Here is a 23,412-nt window from a genome sequence, read left to right on the forward strand (position 1 = left end):
CTGAAGGCTCTCAGGTTTGATCCCCAGCCCTGGTCAGGGTCGTGTGGGAGGCAACCAATCGATGTGTCTCTCTCACATTGATGTTTCTCTCTCTCTCCTTCTGTCCTTTCTACTCTATCTAAAAAAAAAAAAATCAATGGAAAAATATCCTCAGGTGAGGATTAACAAAAAATAAATAAATGAATAGACATAAATAAACAAACAAATAAAATTGACATATGCTATTATAAAGAATGTAAACCAAGCAGAAAATTAGCAATAAAAAAGCTAGAAGAATCATCCTGAATTCCATTACCAAGAAAAAGAAAAACACTGTTAATATCATTCCAGTCAACTTTCATTTATATTTAATACACAAATGACAGATGGATAAATAGATAAAACACAATTTTTAAATAATCTCATCCAGTGGTTCTCAACCTTCCTAATGCTGCGACCCTTTAATACAGTTACTCATGTTGTGGTGACCCCCAACCATAAAATTATTTTTGTTGCTACTTCCTAACTGTAACTTTGCTACTGTTATGAATCGCCATCGGAAATATGTGTTTTCCAATGGTCTTAGGAGACCCCTGTGAAAGGGTTGTTCGACCCCCAAAGGGGTCGCGACCCAGAGGCTGAGAACCGCTGCATCAAAATATAGTAAAGATACTATGTAAACATATAGTAAAGATACTATGTAAATACAAACCTCAAACTTAATCTTATTTGTATTTAACAGAAGAAAAAGAAATAAAGTGAGATTGAAGAAAATGTTGAAATTTCAGTTAAATGTTACTTCTTCACAAGAAGTACCTCCTAAAAACTCCTCTAAAATGAAAATAGGTATGAAAAACATTAAAAGACTAGAGTGGTTATGGTATTTTTAGTTACATGTTTTATTTCTAATTAATATTGACTCAATCTCAAGTGATATCCTGGAGTTAATCTACTCTCTCTCATTGCTCTCCCCACTTCACATAATTCATTAGTTGTTCTTAATTGTCCAGTTTCCTGACAATTACATTCTTTTTGGTAGCCATAAATATTAAGACTTTTAATACTAATTTTTATAAATTGATTCATTTGGACTCCATGTTCACCACTATTTCCTTTCCACAGCTTTGCAATTCCCATATTTTAAATTTTTGACTAATCTCTCAATTGGCTGGATTTTATTTTTCAAGTAGTGTCTACCAAAAAAGGGATTATATGGAAAGTAACCTCACAGGGTGATCTGATCATAAATTCCTGGTTGGACAGGTCATAGCGGATAGCCACATCCCAGGCATATAACTTTTTAGTAAAAGGTTTACTGTTGCCCTAAGCAAGTCCTGTTCATTGTTTCTGTGCATGTTGACACACCTTTGAAATAAGCTGCAACCATCCTCAGAAGAGCACATAATCTTGTTAAATATCCTGTAATCTATTACCACCTTGCTTTTTCTTTTTCTTTTTTATCCTTACCCAAGGACATTTTTTCATTTTTTGTTCAGATAGAGTGGGAGGGAGAGAGAGGAAGAGAGAGAGAGAGAAACATCGATGTGAAAGGTACACATCGAGTGGCTGCCACCTGCACGACCCAACCAGGGCCGGGGACAAACTGCAACCGAGATACATGCCCTTAGCGGGAACCGAACCCGGGTCTCTCTACACCGCAGGTCGACGCACTAACCGCTGAGCAAATTGGCCAGGGTACCACCTTGCTTTTTCACATCTCCACGTAACCTTCTTTATGTCTCCCCCTCTCCTTCCCCCTTAATTTCAAATGCAGAAAAGAAATTGCAAAACTATTATTATCCTGAGCATTTAAGATCTTGCTTCCAGCATATGTGGTCAGATTGGCTCAAATAACCTCTTATAAAAAAATTATCTACTGGTTTGAACATTTCTTATGTCGACAGTAGGTTTCTATAAGAGGGTTTCATGGCCACACCCAAGTTATTTCTGCTACTCCGTTTTGACTAATTTTTGACTAACACTGTGGTTTTCACATTTAATATTTGCAGAGGAACCGTTTTTCAATCAGAATCATAGGCAGAACAACACCCCATCTGCACCTCAGACAACACCAGGCCTGATCTTAGAACAGTTAGCTGTCTAAAGCCCTTAGAGAAATCTTAGAATTCCATAAATTCCCGTTTGACAGCTCTGTGTGGGTGCGAGTGCATGGGTGTGAGTCCCCAGATATGTAGAATCATTCTATCAGAATTCTGAACATTGTATTTTCAAAGTACCCATGAATTGGCAATCACTTACTGAATAAATATGCCCATCTCTTTCTAGAAAGATATTATGACTGCTTATTGCAAGGATACATTAGATAAAACTAATAAAATAGAATTAAAAGTGGGAAACCTATGACAAAGAGGTTAGAAGGAAGGACGCTAATCCCAAAGACAAATACAAGGGACTTGAGTCAGCAACTGTGGCCTTTCCAAAGGCCGGGCTCCACACCAGGCTAAAGTCATGGAAGATTGGCTACGTGCAACCTGTGTAGTCAGTATACTGCCCTCAAGTTCTTTCTTCAGGGAAATTGCAAGAAGAAGAAGAGGACAATACTTGTCTGAAGTCCAAAATGTAAGACAGGAAGTCTAATTACCAAAGCCTTTTCACTGCCTTGGTAGGCATGGGTTAAAAAAAAGTGTGGGTATGGGGTGGAGACAATGACATCTGGCTCATTGTGTGACCCTAGGCCAGTCATTTCTCCTCTCTGAGCCTTGGCTCCTCCCCTGCGAGTGGGTGGTCTCATGTCTGCTTCTGGCAGTAGCATTTAGTAGCACCTAAAAGACATGGAGGAAATTGTCTTGCTGTTCTTACCCTTGGTAGACACCTAGAGTTTGCTTATCTGCCCCTGGGCAGAGCTAGGTTTGTAAAGAGAGGGTAGCAGTGTGGGAAGGGGGCGGGGTATTTGCCATCACAGACCTGAGGCTTTAGAAAGCATGCCTTCTCCCATCCCCCGCCCCCAGTTTCATTCACTCTGTGTATGAGAGATTCTGACATGGCCAGACTGGCATCTTTAGGGGCCTAGACACTGAAGAGTGCATGGTATCCTCCCATTATAACCCCGAATAACACTAATACTAAAGCGTAAGATAAATGTAAAGGTGGACAAGGTTCTCATTTTCTCCATGCCAATCCCTTTAAAGGTGTTTTGAAATATTAAATTCTTCCCCCTGCCGAAAAAAAGGTTTTGTGTTTGTTTGCTTCTGTGTGTCTGTGTCCGTGTGCATGTGTCTCTGTGTGTGTGTGCTGGGTGCATGTGTGTGCACACGCTCCCCTGCGACAGCCTGAAGAGCTGCCTTGGAATTAGCATGTAGCTAACCTAGCGCTGGAGGTTCTTACTGCCGGCGCCTGTGAGAAGGGACAGAACGAATGTTATAGAGAACTTAGCACAGGGCCCCACCCTCAAGGTGGTAAGAGCCCACCTCGTTCTGTAGGCAGCACCTTATTTCCTGATTCGGCTTCCCCTTCACAGTAGCACACCTGCTCCTGCCTGCTCCTCACTCCCACCCCAGGGCAGGAGGAGGGCCTCTCCCGGGAGTCTCTGGGGCCAGGGTGCTCAGCCTACTCTGCTTTCCTTTCCTCCTGCTCCGCCCCCCCCAGGAAGAACACCCTGCCCTCCGCCAAGCAGCATGATCAGCAGCCTCGCGCCGCGGCTGGGAGGGGCTGCCTTTTGTGGCCTACATGAGAAAGCTCCTCTGGCTCTTGCACCCAAGCCCTGTTCCCACGATCAGTTTTAGCAGTGACATGGGTGATGCATATTGATTTCTAGTGGCTTGACTTATAACTCCAAGGCCATTAGCCTTTGTGCAGATTCTAAAAAGAACCCCCTTGTCTCCACCATGGGTGGACACAGCCCAATAGACACTTGGCTTCATAAGACGATAGCACCTCCGTGAGAAGAAAAATACGCCACTTTGCCCAAGACAGGGCTCCCGGCTTGATGAAGGGAGAAAGCACTGCTCCCTGGCCCAGGTGTGAGCCCAAACCACACAGCTGTGCACAGCGGTACTCCCGGAATCGGGGTATAGTTTACTGGGCCCTTCCAAACCCTAACAATGCTGATTTTCCTTTATAATGGTATCAATATTAGTAAATAATTATATGTAGCAGGTTCACAGGCCAAAATCACCCCATCAGACCACCCAGGCAGGCCTTTACTTCTAAACATCAATTCCTAAAATAACAAAGTGTTATTTTCAGTAAATTCTAATGACTAAAATTAGTAAAATATATTTAAATAGAGTACACAAAGTTGCATGTTCCAGGGGAGGGCTGGAGGTACTGTGCATGTCCTGGGGACTTCCCAGCACCATCAGCTAAGGGCCCTGGTCGCTGAGGGCCGCCTGGGCCAGTGACTCACCTCCGCAGGTCTCCTGTATTCGTACCATGTCTCCAATCTGCAGGGAGAGCTGAGGGGCTCCGCTCCCTTGGAAGTTGTATATGGCTGTGAAATGGGAGAGAAGCAAGCTGGTGAGACTTCTAAGTACTGGGAATCTCTGCTACTTCCTGCTCTCCCCGGCTTGAGTTTATCTGATGCCCATGCAGCCTGTGTGGTCTAAACAAGACCAACCCACGGCCTGCCACAGAAGTCAGTCCAGGCCCAGCCTGGCTCCGAAAGCCCCCCTCCTGCCCCCCAACACGACAGTCTGAGTAACAAGGAGGGTATTTGTCTCATCTCCTCTCCTGTGGGTTGACCTCTTACTGAATGCCCGACACGTGCTCAGCACATCTTCCCATCCCATTCCTACAACAACCTTGTGATCACATGTTACAGATAAGGAAACAAAGGCTCTGAGAGGTCAAGCAATTTGGCCAAAGTCATCTAAGAAATGACAGTACAATCAGTATCTAACTTCCATATTTCAACTGCTATGGTGGGCTTCTGGCTGCTCCCCAGTGACTCCACCCAGGTGACAACAGCCTAAAATGCCAATCTCTCCACTACTCAAAGGCCACGATCTCCATCATCCAAGGAAGCCCTCTCTCTCTTCCACCCACGTCTAACAAACCTTTGTCCTTCTAGCGAAAGATGCCTAATCATCGGCCTTCACCAAAGCAAATCCTTCAGAACAGAGTCCTGCTTCCTCCATGAGGCCCTCCTTGGCATTCCCAGGCCATACTGATCCCCGTTTTCTAATCGTTTGTAGGACCCGTATGAGTATTGAATATTCAGTGGTGTGCTCTCCCCTCACATGCCTTTACACTGTCGGTTCCTAGGGACCAGTAGCCTATGAACAGAGTCCCCTCTATGCTGTCGGAAACTTGGCTGATCCCTTGGCTGATCCCTTTGCAGTACTCAGGCCCTGCTCAGCATCACTTGCTAAGTGAGGACCAGGCCACACTGTTCACCTGGATTAGGGGTGAAACCGAGGGCTAAAATGAAACCACCAGCAGGAGTTCTTTAAGAACAACATATATGATTTGATTTAAGGAAAGACCCTCAGGAGGATGGACAGGATGATCCTATGAGATTTTCATCATTAATTTATGCAGGAGATATTTAGTGAGCAATTGTGATGAGCCAGGTACATGCTAGACAATTACCTTGCTCTTTGAGTGAACACACACATAATTATAAGTTTATAAAATATGGTACGTGTCATGGAGAAAAACAAATAAGAGCCTGGTAGAGAATAATAGAGGGCGTTGACTTTCACTGGGGTAGTTAGGAAAGGCCTCCCTGATATGAAATATGAAAGATTTTTAACAAGTCAGCTATAGACACAGCAAGGGGAAGGGCATTTCAGGAAGAAGGAACATCATGTGCAAAGGCCCTGAGGAAGAAAGACACTTGATGTATTCAGAGAGCATAAAGAAAATTACTGTAGATGGAGTATGATAAGGGGTGGGGTGGGGGGACACAAGACACAAGATGAGGCTGGAGAGGCAGGGAACAGGTTATGCAGGGCTCATGATAAGTTTGGACTTTATTCCAAGAGAATGGGAAGCTGAAGTTATTTTCTTTATTTAGTAATAGCTTTACTGATGTACAATTCACTCATTTTAAGTGTATTATTTAACTATTTATTCACAGAGGTGTGTAACTGTCACCACGATTAATTTCAGAATATTCTCATCACCTAAAAAAGTCCCTCCAACCCCAAGTGGCCACTAATCTACTTTCTGTCTCTATAGATTTCCCTATTCTGTACATTTCATATAAATAAAACCATATAATATATGTGTGTGTGTGTTTGTGACTGGCTTCTTTCACTTAGCACAATGTTTTCAAGATTCATCCACGTTGTAGCAACTGTCAGTACTTCCTTTCTGTGGCTGAATACTATTCCATTGTATGGGTAGCCGTCTTTCGTTTATACATACACTGGTGAACGGAGGGCTGAATGGTGTCAAGCAGGGGGAGATGTGACGCCATCATGCCGACTACTGCTCTGGCTGCTCTGTGGAGAGCAGATGGAGGGAGACCGTGTGCATGTAGGGAGGCCCATGAGGAGTTTGTTGATTTGTCTTTGTAATTCCAATGGTCTCCAAACCAGTTAGACACTCGCTGCTGATGAACCATGTGACCAAACAGTGCAGAAGGCAGCTTGAACTAAATGAGAGGAATTCTGAGCCCTCCTGGTAGTCCTACAATTAACTCAGTTCATTCCCTCTGCATTTGGCCCTCAATTTCCTCATCTGTTAAAAAAACAAACAAACTACATTTAAAAACTACTTCTTAGGGTGATATCAGCAAAAATGGTGGAGTAGGGAACTCTAAGTGTCTGTGCCTCTGAAGAAGCTATAAAAAAATCTTGCAAAAACTGTCAGAATCAGTTTTATCAAAACTCTGAAAAATAGTCAAAAGTTCATAGCAACTAAGCAAATGCCCAGTCAAGTAAAAGGCAACTGAAACATGGTAAAGTTTTGTGGTATTTAAATTTATCCTTGTCCGACCTCCATCGTATCTCGGTGGCAGTCTTGAAGATGGTACCCCATATCCCTGGTATGGGTTCCTGGGGCTGTAGGGAGCAGAGTGGCCCTCGTCCCAAGAAATTGTAGCTGTCTGTTTTGACCTATCATGAGCTTGCCTCTATTTTCCTGATCTGGGATTCCCTTGGGGCACAAAAGCAGTTACACAAAGGGCATTGGTTAAAAACATTTAAAAGCAAAAGAACCACCTGCTTTCACATGGGGTAAAGAATATAAATTAGGGTAAGCCATGATGTCACCAATAAGCCTGGGAGGAAAGGTTTAGGAGTGAAGTGCTTTGGAGAATAGGAGCTTTGAAGAATACTTACATATACCAGGGGATCTAGAAGCCTATGCACAGAGTTGAATGTATGATGAGAAAGGATGTAAAAGGCTCTGAGGCTTAGAGCGCTCAACTCTGGTTGACCTTCAGGCTTCCCACAGGTAGGGAACACAGGCTAGGCGAATAATGGCCTGGCTAGGCTTTGAAGGTATGCCCCAATACACGTACATATAGTCCAGCGGAAAACACCAGATTTTTTTCTTTCAACTCCAGGCATTTAAAGACTTCAGTAACTATATACAACAAATAATATAGTTTTCACAAAAATACCTTACAAAAGTCACAGAATAAACTACTACAACTTATATCAAGCAGTGACAATAAGCCCTGGCAAGAAGGAAGCATCTGACATCAAAGTTAGCACATTGTAATATTCAATATATCCAGTTTTCAGCACAAAATTATAAGGCATATAAAGAAACAAAAAAGCATGTCCCATTTACAGGCAAACATTAAATTAATAGACACTGTCCCTGAAGAAGGAACAGACTTTAAATCAATTGTCCTAAATATGCTCAAATAGGTAAAGAAAAACTATGGATGAAAAAAAAAACTAAAGAAAACCAGAATAGTGTCTCATACAATAAAGAATATCATTAATCAATAGAAATTATCAAAAAGAACCAAATAAAAATTCTGGACCTAAAAAATACAATAACAAATGTGAAAAATTAATTAGAGACGCCCAACAGTAAATTTGAGCAGGCAAAAGAAAGAAGAATTAATGATGTTGAAAATATGTCAGTTGAGATTAGCCAAACTGAAGAGCAGAAAGAGAAAAGAATAAATAAAAATGAACAGTCTAAGTGACCCGTGGGACACTATCAGATGCACCACTGTTCACATAATGAGAGTTTCATAATAAGAGAAGAGAAAAAGGGGCCAAAATAATATTTGGAGAAATAATGGTCAGAAATTTCTATTTGATGGAATAAATGAATCTACACACCCAAGAAGCTCAATAAAATCCAAACAGGATAAACTCAAAAAGATCCACACTGAGAAATACCAGTCAAATTGTCAAAAACAAAAGACAAAGACAGAGTCTTTAAAACAGCAAAAAAGAAGCAATTCATCATGCGCACGTGGTCCTCAATCAAATTATCAAGTCATTTCTCTTCAGAAATCATAGAGGCTAGATGGCAGTGGAGTAACGTATTTTATCCTCACCCGAGGACATTTTTTCACTTTTTTTTTTTTCAGATGGAGTGGGAAGGAGAGAGAGGAAGAGAGAGAGAGAGAGAAACATCGACGTGAAAGGGACACATCGAGTGGCTGCCTCCCGCACGACCCAACCAGGGCTGGGGACAGACTGCAACCGAAGTACGTGCCCATAGCGGGAACCGAACCCAGGTCTCTCCGGACCACAGGTCAATGCTCTAACCGCTGAGCCAAACTGGCCAGGGCTAACATATTTTAAACGTTGAAAGAAAAAAACTGTCAACAAAGAATTCTATATCCTTCAAAAATGAAGGAGGAATTAAGAGATAAACAGAAACAGGGAGTTCATCACTAATAGATAATTGAAAAAACAAATGCATAGAACATTAACTATAAATCTATGACAGTGGGTACACACTGTATAAAGACATGATAACAACACAAAAGGGGAGAGACAGACTTGTATAGAATCAGAGATTTTGTATGCTATTGAAGCTAAATTGGTATTATCTTAAACTATTTTGTTATAAATGTAAGATGTTAATTGTAAACCCCAGGTTAACAACTAAGAAAATAACTTTAAAATATAGAGAAAAATAAATGAGAAGGGAATAAAAACAGTAAACTAAAATAAATCAATTAAACACAAAAGAAGGAGCAATAAAGAACTGAGAAAAAATATATGCACGATATATAGAAATCAAATAGCAAAATAGAAGAAGTAAGTCCTTCTTTACCATTATTTACTTTAAATGTAAATGGATTAAAACTGTCCTGTCAAAAGCCAGAGATTGACAGAATTAAAAATACCATAAACCAACTATATATTATGTACAAGAGATTCACTTTAGATGCAGAGACAAAAATAGAGTTAACGTGAAAGAATTGTTTTTAAAGTTCCACACACATAATAATGAAAAGAGAGCTGTAATGCGTGTAGTAATATTAAACAAAATAGACTTTAAGTAAAATATTATTACAAGAGACAAAGGACATTATATATTGACCAAAGAGCCAATACACAAAGAAGAGATATAGCAATTATAAACATCCACATACTTAATAATAGAACACTAAAATATATAAAGTAAACATTGGCACAATTAAAGGGAGAAATAGACAGTTCTACAATAGTAATTGAAGACTTCAATGCCCCATTACCAATAATGGATACAACAAGTAGGCATAAAACTCAATAAGGAAAGAGAGGAGTTGACCAATACTATAAATAAGCAGGCTCAACAGACATATACAGAACACTCCATCTTACAGTAGAAGAATACACATTCTTCTTAAGTACACAAGGAATATTCTTCAGACTAGATCATATGTTAGCCCACAAAACAAGTCTTAAAGGAAATTTTATAGAAATAAAATTATACAAAGGAATAAAGCTAGAAATGAATACTAGAAAGAAAACTGGAAGATTCATAAATATTTGTAAATTAAACAACATACCCTTAAACAACCAATGGGTCAAAGAAGAACTCACAAAGAAAAACATAAAAAGTTTTGAGACAAAAGAAAATGAAAACACAATGTAACCAAACTTACAGATTCAGTAAAAGCACTGATCATACTAGTGGAGAGGCCTTGGAGAAGAAATGAGATCAGAACCCTCCTCCAACATAAACAAAAGACACGTATAATGTTGCTTCACTGTGTCACAGGGAAGCATATTCTCAATTGCCCTTTCATGTCGTCATTACAACTATTGCATGAGGTAGATACTATCCCCATTTTACAGATGAGAAAACTGAGGTTCAGAGGGTTTGAGTAGATTACTCAAGACCCCCCTTCACCTGCCTGGTGGTAAATCACAGAGCCAGGACTCAAACCAGCCCTGTGCTTTGTTTATTCTCTGCACCCATTGCCTCCCCACATCACCTGGCTGGCACGTGTTCAGTTGTTCACTAGATCCTGCTTCCTGCTTCATTCTTGCCACATTCTCTGAGCTGTATTCTCTGAGGGAAAAGGAGGAAACTCGCAGGCTCTTTAGTTCGAAGACCTATACAAATCAGCCCTTTCACCAAGGGACCACCTAGCCGTGTGGGCATTCACAGGGATGGAAGGTCTCAGTCTTGAGACAATAAAGCTTGGGAGTTAAGAGCCAGTGTTTCTGGAGTCAGACGGTTGTGATTCTTGAGTCCAATTCTGCTATTTACCAGCTCTCGCCTCATGCCCACAGCCACAGCGTGTGATTTCACAGGCTTTGTCCTGCATAAGGCTACTCAGCCGAGAGAGCAGTGGCGGCTGCCACCCAACCAGTAATCCACTTGCCAAGGCCTGTGCCCTACCCAGGTACTTTATCCACCAGAGGACGGGTATCTTTCGTAACCTGCACAAAGGCACTATAGGGGCTAGTGGCAGCCTGCTAGAACAGCATCTTCACCTCCTAAGCCTCAGTTTCCCTAACTGCAGAATGGAGGAGATGATGGTCCTTACCTTACAGGGGTCCCTAGGAAACAGCTGAGATGAACACACAGTTCCTCTCATGTGTGACTCTGTGCATGACTCTGTGACCATAGTAAGTGCTCCATAAATGACAGTCACTTTCTTTTTATTAGTACTGTCAAAACTCCAGTCGGGACTCTTTCAGACTCTCCTTTGTGTCACCTTTAAATCTCCTTCCCTGCAGTTTGCAACCAATTCATCCTTTGTCCAAAAGAGAACCTTGATGGGGGGGAGGGAGGTGCTCAGAATGCTCTTCCCCTGAATAAACAGGGCCTGTTTCTTCATTCCCTCCACACTTGGCCTGCTTTCAAACCCTGTCCCCACCAAGGCTGCTGGCGATTGGACGTGGTCCAGAGTGTTGGTGCCCTGAGTCTGCAGACTCACTTCTCCCTGCTCCCTCTCACCCCAGAGGTCTGGCTGAGCACTGAGAACTTGCCTGTCACAAAGCTGGGCAGGGCCACAGAGGCAACTGAGGTTTCCAACAGAAGAAAACCATCCATAATATGCGTTTGCTTCTGGAGCATCAGCAAATTAGGTCTGCCCATCAGATATTTGGAGGACGGGGCCAGACTGTGTTGTCCCCTGCCTCATCCCTGGCTTTCCCTTGGAACCTCCCTCACCCTCTGCCCAGCTGTGAGGTGAGGAGGTTCCAGTCAGTCAGCTGTACTGAAGATGTTCTGACCAGGTCTTGAGACTTGGTATCCAATGGGAAGATCTGTATTCATTCCCAGGACTCACACCTCCCGCAAATAAAAGTAACTGACGTTGCCATTTAATTTATAGACGTATTTCTGCTTGCATAAGGCCTCTGTAAAGTAGACGTTACCGACAAAGGAAGTGGCTTTGCATACCAATACCCAACTCTGTTAAGTTTTCTAAATGACTAACAGGAAACTTTGAACCAGAATGCCACTCTCTGCCAAGTGTGATGTCTTACCTAGGGTCCTCACTGGAGCTGTTTCTGACCAGTGTAGGAGCAGGTCATTTTCTTCCCTGCTCCCTGCAGGCCTAAGCACTGTCAACTTTTGAGTAAGGGATGAAAAGGGAAGAAAAACGGGAGGAAGATATAGGACAGAGAACAAGTGAAAATTGTTGAAATCATAACCTGCCCCACCCCAGCATGCCCGCGCATGGAAGGTAGACAGGTTGGGAGAGTATTCCCATAAACACCCATCCCACCTTCCCCTTCCATGCAAGGGCTCCAGTCCTGGAGAGTACTGACACTTCCCCAAGGAGGATTTGACCTGTATAAAAATACTGTACTCAGGAACCAAGGCAGCAGCTGGATACCGACAAGCCCACCCAAACCCAAATACTTATGGCTGAGGATCAAAGGGGTGTTTCAGGTACCAGGGGCATCTGGGGTCGTTGCACCCAGTGAGGACTCTCCTGGTGGAAATTCTGGCTGACAAGCCAGTGGGAGTAGCTACTTTGAGACAGGTGGGACTTCCAACAATCCTGGAAAATGGATCCACTAATTAGTCATCAATTCTACTTAACACATGGAAGCAATCCCGCTCACCAGAAGCCCAAATTGGAAGAAATGAGAAAAAAGTAAACACTATTGTTGTATCACATGGCTCATCGAAACAACTAGGGTGGGGTCTCTGTGCTTTGTGCAGTGTTAGGAGATAAGTATAATGTTCCCTTTGGATGTATAGATGAGGAAACTGAGGCACAGGTAAGGTAAGCAACTTATCTACCAGATGGATAGAAAGATAGGCAAACAGACAGAGCGATTCAGAAGTCTAGATTCTAACCTCTGCACACATAGCTTCTCCCCAAAACAGTAAGTAGATTTATTGAGCACACACTGTATATCAAGCACATATAATTTTTCAACAGATATTCACTTAAGCACCAACTGTGTGCTAGGTACTGCTTTGGTTATTGGGGTTATAGTGATAGATAAGACAGATGAAATCCCTAGCATTTTTCTTGTATGAGCTCATTTAATCTTCACAGTAACCCTCCAACATATTACCCTCCATGTAACATGTGAGAAACTGAGAGATTAAGTGATAGAAAGTGGATTCAAACCCAGATCACTGTCCAAACTCCTTGCTTCCCTGACTAGCCCATTGCTGCTGTCACAACTTAGAGTGTGTGTGTGTGTGTGTGTGTGTGCGTGTGTGTGTGTGTGTGTGTGTGTCTATGCTGGACTTGTTCATTTCCTGTCTTCTCCAGCCTCCGTGAGGGTGGAGACTGAGCCTGCCTAGTTGGCGCCTGCATTCCCAGTACCTGGTCCAGAGTAGAAGTTCAATCAGTTTTTACTGAGCTTTAATAAATACTCCTTGAGGTGTAGGGATACAAACATGAAGGGCAGGTATGTGCCTTCTTCTGGACCTTTCTTGCATTTCTTGAGTTTACTCCAAGAGATGCTGAGCCAGCTTGGCTGCCAATTGTGATTGCAAGTGCCCTGTGACCCCTCAGGATGGATTTGTACCTCATCTGTGGCTCTGCCATTTGCTGACGTGTTGGAAAATGAAAGCTTCAGCAAACACCAAGTGTTAATAGAGTTTGGGCAAGCAGCCGTATAAGAGGAACAAAACAACACTGGAGAAAGAGAGTGCGATTGCCTGAAGTTCCCGTCTCCAGTCCCAGTCGGGCTGCGGAGGGTCTCCCCTCCAGGGGCAGACAGAACTGGCCGGCAGGTCCGCTTTGGATACCAGTGAGGCACGTTCGCTGAAATGGACGCGCAGTTGGCCTGTGTCGACAGCCTCGTACGGAGGCAACATCCTGGCATTGCATCAGGGAGGGTGAATGACGACCCAGCAGGAGCCTGGGGCAGCAAGGCCAGAGCTCTGAAGTGGTGCAAGTCAGCAGTGAATGAGGCGGGAGACTCACCCGAAGGAAACCCAGCAGAGGGTGGTCTTCCTCCGCCAACCGAGAGGACAGGGAAATTAAAACTTCTGCTGAGCACTTCCTATGGCCCTGACACTATTCAAGGGCTTCCCCCACAGTCACCTGCTTAATCCTTACCACAATTCTTGTGGTGGGTCCACCCGTTATGAGCTAGCTCCACGTTACAGATGAGGAAACTGAGGCAGTGTAAGGTCACGTGAATAGCCCAGGATAACACAGCTCGGAAGGAGCTGAGCTGGGATTTCACCCCAGAAAGGCTAGTTCTAGAGCACACCCCTCAGCCACTGCACCACTGCCACGGATGGGCATGTATTTAGCACCTGCTCTCTGCCAGGTGCTGTTCGGGCCCCTACTAGAGCTGCACAATGACCTTATGAGTTGCATATCGTTGTTCTTAGGAGGTCAAAGTGATATTTCCAGCCAACGAGAGGAAAGCTGGGATTTCTAGAAGTTCTCTAAAACAGTGATTCTCAACTAGGGACCGTTCTGCCCCCAGGGGAACATCCGTAAATGTCTAGACGCATTGTATTTGTCACAGTCTGGGGCAGGAGAGTGGAAGAGCTCCTAGCACCCAGCTGAGAGAGGTCAGGGGTGCTGCTCGACATCCTGCAAGGCACAGGACAGCCCACAGCGAAGACTTTTCTGAAGATTGCTAAGTCCTGCTCCGAAACATCGTGCCGAAACTCTGTATCTCCTTTCCGTACTCCCAGAGGCACACACACACGTGCACGCACAAACGCATGCACACACACTCCCACATTCACACACTCACACACTGGAGTTGGAAGAGAGGCTGATTTCTCAAGCCCCAGCCTTCAGGGCAGGGAGTGCCTTGCACTCTGCTGGTCCTGCACGTTGTAAGAGGGGATGGCCCTGATCTCCTGGAAGGTTGGTGAAGTCTAGGGGAGGAGACAGAAGAAGCACACAGGAAAGAAGAAGCTGCCTTCAAAACAAAGGGCTAAGCTGTGGGCGCTCAGAAGAAAGAGAGCAAGGGCGGCCTCATGAAGGAAGTGAGACTGGAGGGAGAGGGCGGGGCAGAGGGAGGACGAGGGGAAGAACTGGAGTGAGAGCCCCAGGAGGTGGGGGGGGGGGAGGGAAGGCAGTAAGGGCAGGGAGAAGGGAGAAGAAACCAGTTGTAGCCCAGTCCAGTGAGGGAGAGCAGGCCCGTCTGAACGAATTCCCAGGGTAAGAACTGTGGGGCTTGGCGCAGGGGCCGACTACAAGAGTCTGGATGTTTGGGAAAGAATCAAGAACACCCCATATATTGCTGCGCTGCTGTCATGGGACCTAGCCTCCTAACAGGGAGGAAGGTAGGGGTGAGGATATGAAGGCAAGAAGGGCAACTCCATCCATCCGAACCTTATGAGGCGCCAGAAAGTGAAAAACCCCAGCCCCTGTCCCTCTATCTTTCACCCCCTGCCCACTCATCCATCTACTCACTTATCTATCCACCCACCAGCCCTCCGTCCACCTACACCTCACTCCATCCATTTATCTATCTACCCACCCATCCATCCATCATCCAATCAACAGCTCCTAAATGAGCACCTGCTTTGTGCTCAGCACTCTGTGCTGGGGAAGAGCAAGAAATAGTATTGCTGACATAGAGTTTACATGCTATGGAGGAGCCAGATGATTTAACATGGGGCTTCAGTGAAATCCGACAGGAGTGACGGCAAGAGCAAGAGGTGAAGGGAGAGGTGCACCCCCTTACCTGTGAAATGGGGACATCAGTACTAATAACGGTGGGGTTCTTTGCTGCCTTAAACAAAAAGAAGAAAGAAATTTCTATTGGACTGTGAGCTTCCTGAGGGCAGAGCCTGGGCCTTTGCAACACCAGGCCGCCATACCCAGCTCAGGACCATACTTAACACAGGTTCACTGAACTGAATTGATGTGAACAGACTATAAAAATCATTTTCTTATTCTTGGCAGCTCCTAGCTCCACCCCGACTCCTCTTTCCTCCATATCCACATCTAGTCCACGAGGACAACGCCATTTGCTCCACCTATAACACATGCACCTGGGACATCAGCACACCTCACCTCCTGCACCGTCGCCCCCAGGTGTGGGCCACCACCGTTACTGCAGCAGCTGCCTGACTGGCCCCCCTGCTTCCACATTTACCTCCCCTCTATCTACTCGCCATGAAACTGCTAGAAGAATTCCTTTAAAGCAAGACAGAACATTCTCCAATTCTACTCAAAACCCTAAAATGCCCTGCCCCTTCCATTCAGAGTAAAAACCAAAGTTTTTACAGCAGGTACCAGGCGCTGCTCGGTGCAATTCTTGCCCTCGGAGAATTCGTTTCCTGCTGTTCTGCCCCTCGCACACTTTCCTCCAGCCACATGGGCCTCGCACACGTCAGAGAGGCTCCCTCCTCAAGACCTTGGCATTGGCTCTTTATTCCACCTCACACGCTCTTTCCCGAAACAACGCCCTCACTGCCTCCATCAGTGAGCTAAGCAGCGAAATCCAGGCTTCCAGGCCAACCCCAGGGTTCAGCGGGCACCAGGCTCCTCTTCCATAGCCCCACGTGCCAGTCACGACGTCTCAGGCCTCGTATTGCCCCTGTTTAATCCAGCCCAACGAATGCCTCCGCCTTCTCTGTTCAGACCCCGTGATGGGTCCTGGGGCCCACAATTTCCACGTAGTTTAGGCTTTGACCCAAGAGATCACGTGTTTCTGGGGAGACTACGAGAGCCCTGGAGCAGCGACTGGAGAGGGGCCTGGAAAAGTGCCCACACTGTTAGTCATATCCCCTTGCTGCCCCAGCTTCTGTGACTGAGGCTTTAAACAATGCAGAAGCTGACGGTGTCCTGCTGGGGTCAGAAGGGCAAGGGATGACTTTCTCCAAGGAGAACTAAAAACTGAGTCAGACTTAGGAAGCTCACAAACTCAGCTTGACTGTTTTTCAACTCGCACCAGTTAAAGGAATCAGGAAGAGAGGCGTAAGTGCCTATTAGAAGGAACATTTGTGGTGTCTCTACCCAGATCCCTCTGGAGTTGGAGGGTGATAAGCATTATCATTCCCCATTTGCAGAACATTCGCTGCGAAACACAGACTGGCAGCGGTGTGTAATTAACTATTACACATTGGCACCCACGTGTAATTAACTATTAAATGAAAGGCATGTAAGCATTTTAAAAATTAAATAAATAAATAAATAAATAGACAGAAAGAAGTCCAAAGGTCCAGGAATTAGCAGCATATAATGGAGGCTGTATGTCTTAATATACAGCAGCAACATAAGGATGCTGGTCTTGGGAGGAAGCAGAGTTCAGCCAATGTGGTCTGCAAGGCCCATCCATGCAGAACCATGATGGTTGGAGGCAAGGTGTCCACCAACTAATGAGGCTTCCATGAGTTTGGGGATTAGGACAATCTCCTTATGTGGCTGAAACAGTCAGCCCAATGGTCACTCCTAAGCAATCTCAAGTTGCTGGAGCATTGAAAAGTAGGAGTCCCGGGCACCTGAGAATTGATGGTAGAAAGAAATTTGATTTCCAACCATGTGTTTGTGTTGCACCAGACTAATTTCTGGGGATCAGTCCAAAGATGCAGTTGGCCTCCAGAGCAAAGATACATGTACTAAGATCCATCCACGCCTGTGCTTTGCAACTCTTGTTCCCAATGCCCCTCAGACCATCTATTTCAGACCCCTCCCTCCAATAGTTTTATTCATGGAACAACACTCCTTTATTACAATGACACATATTACACTTTGTAATGACACAATTATTGAATTGTCCATGAAGTTCATTTTTGTCTTCCCCACAGACTGTAACCTCCAAAGCATAGGGGCCAAATTGGCCTCGTTTAGTTATCTCCATGTCTAGCATAGTGCCTGGCATGTAGGAAACACCCGACAAATATTTAAGAAATAAATGAAGAAATAATGAGTGAATGAGTAAACAAGTTAGTGAGTAAATGACGCTCTCTGTCTCTCCTCCTTAAATGCTGCCGTTGGCAACAAGAACAGTAGAAACTGGTCCCTCTGATATATTTGGGACGCATGCTCCACTTATGCCTCCTACTCAGAAACTCTGTCTCCACCCATGGCTCATGCTAGATGAATGGCAAGCTCCATGACCCCACCCCATAGCCACATCATGTTGGACCAGGCAGGGGTGGCACCCTAATCAGAGTGGGGCCTATTCTTGGGTGGGCAATGATCTCCAACTTGGATGGCCTTTCTTAAAAAAGTGAGGCAGTCAGATCTTCTTTCTCAGGACTTTGACAAATAAATACAGAGGGAAGGTTCAGTAGGTGCTTGAACAGCAAAGTCATGCAGGTTGGGGCAGGTGGCATGCTGGGACCACCCTGATTGTATTATTAGAATATCAGAGTTAGGAAGGAGCAGGGGGAAGAGGAGTTGGCAAGGAGAGAGAGGAGAAGGAAGCTGATGTGTTTAGAGGCCATGGGTAGCTGGACAGAGAGGCAGAGGTTTCCAGGACTACTCAGTTCAGGCCATTCTGGGGGCCTGATGTTCTTGTTTCCTGGATTTCTGTTGGATTTTCCCTGACCCTTAAAATACACTACTTCCCTCCCACGTATACATACACACCACACAATTTTCTGTCAAACTAGCTTGAGTGGATTTTGTTCTTTGTAATAAGAGCCTGTGCTGCAAGGGACTCCAGGACCCATTGCCCACTCCATATTTGTCCATCTCAGCATGGACTAGCTCTGTCCAGGGTCCTGGGTCGCAACAGCATCACCTGTATCCCGGGACCAGAGGATGGTCTCTGATTCATCCATATTCCACAATCAAAATGTGGACAAGGCCTCTTCTCTACTTTTGCAGAGCCTGTTATTGTTTGAATTGTGCTCCTTCCCCCAAACAAAAGATCTGTTAAAGTCCTAACCCCCCACTACCTCAGAATGTGACCTATTTGGATATCAGGTCTTTCCAGAAGTAATCAAGTTAAAAGAGGTCATTAGCACGAGCCCTAACCCAACATGACCGGCGTCCTTACTAAAATGAAAAGTTTGTAGAGAGACATGCACACAGGGAAAATGCCATATGAAGGTGTGATCCTCTACAAACCAAAGAACACCACTAGAAGCAAGGGGAGAGGCCTGGAACAGGTTCTCCCTACAGCTCTCAGAAGAACCAACCAATACTCCCCAACACCACCCACAGGTGCACAACCATAACTAGAGACAGTTTGCATAAAGAAGAGGTTTCTGAGCAGAACTGAAGCCCCCATACAAGTCTACCTGGCAGGCCCAGCTTCAAAGCTAACAAATTTTTTTTTCTACCCTCACTGGCTATCTGGAAATCCCTGCCTTGAAGCCTTCTTTAACAGCCCCTAAATATTATGCCACAGAACACGGGTCATCTGGTATAGACTCAACTCTTGTCCTCACTACTACCATAAATTCATAGGTTGAAGTTCCAACCCCCAGTACCTTAGAATGTAACCATATTTGGAGATTAGGTCATTAAGGATACAATTAAAGTAAAATGAATGTTAGGGTGGGACCCTGATCCAATAAGAAGAGGAAGAGACACCAGTGGGGAGCATGCCCAGAGGGATGACCATGTGAGAATGAACTAATGAGAAGGCAGCGGTCTGCATCTGCAAGCCAAAGAGGCCTCAGGAGAAACCAACCTACTGGCACCTTGGCCTTAGATTTCCAGCCTCCAGAACGGTGAGAAAATAACTTTCTGTTGTTTAAACCACCCAATCTGTGGTATTTTTGTTATGGCAACCTGAGTAAAGTAATATATCATCCCATCATCCTTCTTCTTCTCCTTCCTTAGGGATGGCACTCCTAATTTTTAGTTAGATGCATAGCTGCCTACATTACAAACTACATTGTCTAGCTTCCTTTGCAGCTAGGTTTAGTCACTGATTAAGTTTTAGCCAATAGGATATAAGAGAAAGTGTCAAGTGGGTCTCTGGGTCCGTGTCCTTAAAGAGAAGTGCCATGGCCTTCCTGTTTCTTTCATCCTTCCTGCTGGCTGGAAGGTGAACGTGATGGCTGAACCTTATGCAGCCAGATTGCTTCAGGAGGCAGAAGCCTCTTGCCAAGGAAGCAAGAGACAGAGTGAGCCTGCCTACCACCTCTTCATTGATATTTATTTCTAGGCTTTCTGTGAGGGAGAAATAAACTTCTAGCTTGCTTTAAGCCACTATTTGGGAGGTTTTCTGTTATCTATAGTCACGCTTAATCCTGTTACTTATATTTTCTACCTCCTCCCTTTCTGCCCCCCTTTCTCTCTTCCAAAGAGAAACTTCTCATAATTCATACAAATCTCAGGCAGAGGGGATTAAGATAGTAAAGGCCAAGAGGAAATGTTGAATGTGAGTGGACTCCCACAGGATTAACTAATCAAGCAGGCAGTAGAAAGGTAAATTGTCACCCACTTGTTCTTCCACTGTATCCCTGCCCCTCACCCAACTAATTATATTAACTTCTTACAAAAGACAACCTGCTCAAAAATTCCACTGCTCACAGAATGAAATCCAAATTTATACACTTGGCACTCAGAACCCTTCCCAAACTGGCTGCCATCTACCACCCAGGTGCTCTTTTTCACTACAAATATCCTCTAAAACTACAGTGGACTATTTATAGTTTAACCCAAATACCATATGCATTCCAACCCCCTGCTTTTGTCTATGATGTTCTTCCTTCCAAGTGTGGTGCAAAGGGCCTGGGGTATAAAGTCAGTTGAATTTAAGACCCAGCCCAAGTACTTCCAAGTTTGGTGAACACTGGGCCTTGTTTTCTTCATCTGTAAAATGAAAATAGTAATACACTACCTCACACAGTTGTTGTGAAGCCCCCAGACAAAGACACTGCACAAGAATGGGTCTTGTAAACCAGAAAATACTACACTTCCATAAGGCATGCCTCTCCTGAACCTGGCATCAGGCCTCATTGTGCTGTGTCTCTGCAACTATTTGGTAACCTCCTTGACCAGTCGCTAATTGTCACAGAGCCAGCCAAGTTACTAAGTGCTTTCCATGCATTCAATCTTCACAACAATCTCATGAGACCCCTATAATCATTATCACCTCCATTTTATAGATGAGAAGATAGCCCCAGATTTGAGCTCAGTTCTGACTTCATAGCCCAAGCTTCTAATCATACACACATATCTCTTCAAGGGCATAGGCTATGTATGCCTTTTCTTACTCAGAGCCACACTGTCTTGCCCATGGAAACTCCTACCCTACTTCTGCCTGAGGGTCCTCTCTGGAACACCAATGGATCACATGTTAACGCTCCATCAAGAAAGGAAAAATAATTTTTCAGGGATCTATGTGAAGGTCACCCTGGTTGGTCACCAGACAGCAAGGTGAGCAAGAAGCCAAGTGTTTCTGGTGATGAAGCGACCTCCTGTAGAGCCAGCCTCCCCAACAGACCCCAAATGCCCTCATCAGTTAGTGGAAGAAATGGCTAAATTCCACCCACACTGAAGAAGAACCCAAATAGAAATGCAAAGCTCAGGTTCTTCTTGTGTTGGACCTAGCTGGGACTCCGGAGATATTCCAAGATCCCCTAATCCTTTCCATGGCTCTACCTCTTTGTCTTCCTCTAAGCCTCCATATTTATTATCTCAAATGCTCTTCATAAAAGGACACTTTGAAATAGAAAAGTATTAATACCTACAATGAAACACACACACACACACACACACACACACACACAGAACACAGATCTGTCTTCAAACAGAGATGGCGTCAGAGCTCAAACCCAGACTCCTTACTCTCAGGGCACTGTTCTTTGTTGGATGACTCCAGTCTCCCGTCTCATCATACTCATCATAGCCTAAGCCTTGCCATTTCCTTCCATCTACCCAGAGCCTGCAGATGAGGGCTGAAGGTTACTTTTCTTAGTTCTGACATTTATTGGCAGAGAAAAGAGATCCCTTTGATGAGCAGGCAACTAGCAAGTACTCTCTGGCTCCCTAGAGGGTCATAGACTCTCTGACCTCCCATAAAATACAATTTTCATAAGTAGGAATGAAAAATGTCTATACCATCAGATCATGAAGTCTCCAGCTCTGGGGCCTCACAGTTACCAGACCTCAAGTACATAGGTGGGATTTCCTCTGTCAGGGAAGGTGAGAACCCTACTCCTCCCTGTAGCCCCATCCCGTCCTATGACGTCATGTCCTCTGGGCCCTCATGCAGAGGACAAAGTCTAAAAATTACAACTAATAATATTTAGTGAGGATTGCTTTATGCAACTGTTGTTCTTGGAACTGTATGTGAATTAACTCAGTTAGTCATCCCACAACCCTGGGAAGCAGGTGATGTTATTATACAGAAAAGGAAACCGAGGCCTGGAGAGAGTAGGTAACTTTTCTAGGTCTTGGAAGCTGGAATCCAAGAACAGGCAGTGTGGCTCCAGAGTTCATGACCTTCACCCCATAGCACAGGGCCTACATAGTAGGACCGCACTGTAGTGCTTAGGACAGAGGGTGGGACTCCTCCATCATACTAAATCTCTCCCATAACTGCCCTAGTCACCCTGGACCACCAATACTGTCCCTTGTCTGCCACCCAGGCATCTTTGCTTTTCTGTCCATTTAGCCTCCCTCCACACTGGTGTCAGCACAAATCTGTTCATGTTCCTCCTCTGCTCTGAAGCCTTCCGTGGCTCCCCATTGCCCAAGTGGAAAAAGTCTCAGCTTCTTAGCCTGGCATTCATAGTCGACTGAAATGTAATTCTTAGTTTGAGCTTAATCGTTTCCTTCGCTGCACCCTCCCCTCAAGGCTGAAGGAGCTTCCCTTCCCTGGGTATGGATGCCTTCGTGCCCAGCCTTCCTGTCCTAGAGCACATCGATCCCTCCACCTACACAGGCCTGCCCCAGTTAGTAGTTCCCACCTTCCCCCGAGAAGAGAGTTTCAGCCCGATACCCCCAGCTGGAAGGACCAGGGTCAGAGAAGCTTTGAAGTTAAAAATGGTCCTTATTGAGTCTAGTTCAAACTTTCTATTTTATAGATGGATAAATTGAGCCTCTTGAGGGTTTGGATTATTTGTCCTCTGGATGGGAACCATTTACCTTAAAACAGCCCCTAGAATCCAGTAAGTAGGTGAATATATGTTGAGTTCTCCAAGGCAGTGTTTCCCCGACAGTGACCTTAGGACCCCTGCATCTAATCACTCTTACACACTTGGGTCCTCCAACACCTGATCTAACCATCTGGGGGGGGGGGGGGGTCTGGTATGTGCCCGTGTAGCAAGCCGTAGGGCAGATTTTAAATTCACACTTAAGTCTGAAAACCATGGTGAGTCTATGGGGATTGCACCACAGATGCCACTTAGAAGAAAGGTCCCGGTACCTGAAGCCTCCCTTCCCCCAGCCACCGCTTCCGCGCCCATGAGCAAAGGCCTCTGGGAGCTCAGATGGCTGAAGCTGATGAGGCTGGCTTCTTAGATATCCCCAGATACCCTGGTAGGACCTTTCTCCCCAGAGGATTTCTAGGGCTGAGTGAAGGATCCCGCCCTCCAACCCCCAGCCCCAAGCCTACACAGCCCTCTGGACCGACATTCAGCCAAACCAGAGGTCACCTGACCCAGGAGGAACAGGCAAGAGAAGCAGGCAGATGGGTGTCGCTTTGGACAGAGGTGGAGGGAAGCAGGCACGCGGGGTCAGGCAAGGGCAGTGCAGGAAAGACAGCAGTGTCCCTCTGCAAAGCCAAGCTTCCAGGCAGGGCATCCGAG

General features: G+C 45.0%; 1 protein-coding gene across 1 annotated transcript in view; it reads right to left on the reverse strand.

The window, feature by feature from the left end:
• The window catches only part of DOCK2 (dedicator of cytokinesis 2), a 364,075-nt gene that overhangs the window by 340,196 nt on the left and 467 nt on the right, over positions 1-23,412 (reverse strand). The window contains exon 2 of the mRNA XM_036240222.1: positions 4,346-4,429. Coding sequence (XP_036096115.1) covers positions 4,346-4,429 — 84 coding nt within the window. The remainder of the gene's footprint in view (positions 1-4,345; positions 4,430-23,412) is intronic.

Source organism: Molossus molossus, unplaced genomic scaffold, assembly GCF_014108415.1.
Source record: "Molossus molossus isolate mMolMol1 unplaced genomic scaffold, mMolMol1.p scaffold_m16_p_4, whole genome shotgun sequence".
Taxonomy (NCBI): Eukaryota; Metazoa; Chordata; class Mammalia; order Chiroptera; family Molossidae; genus Molossus; species Molossus molossus.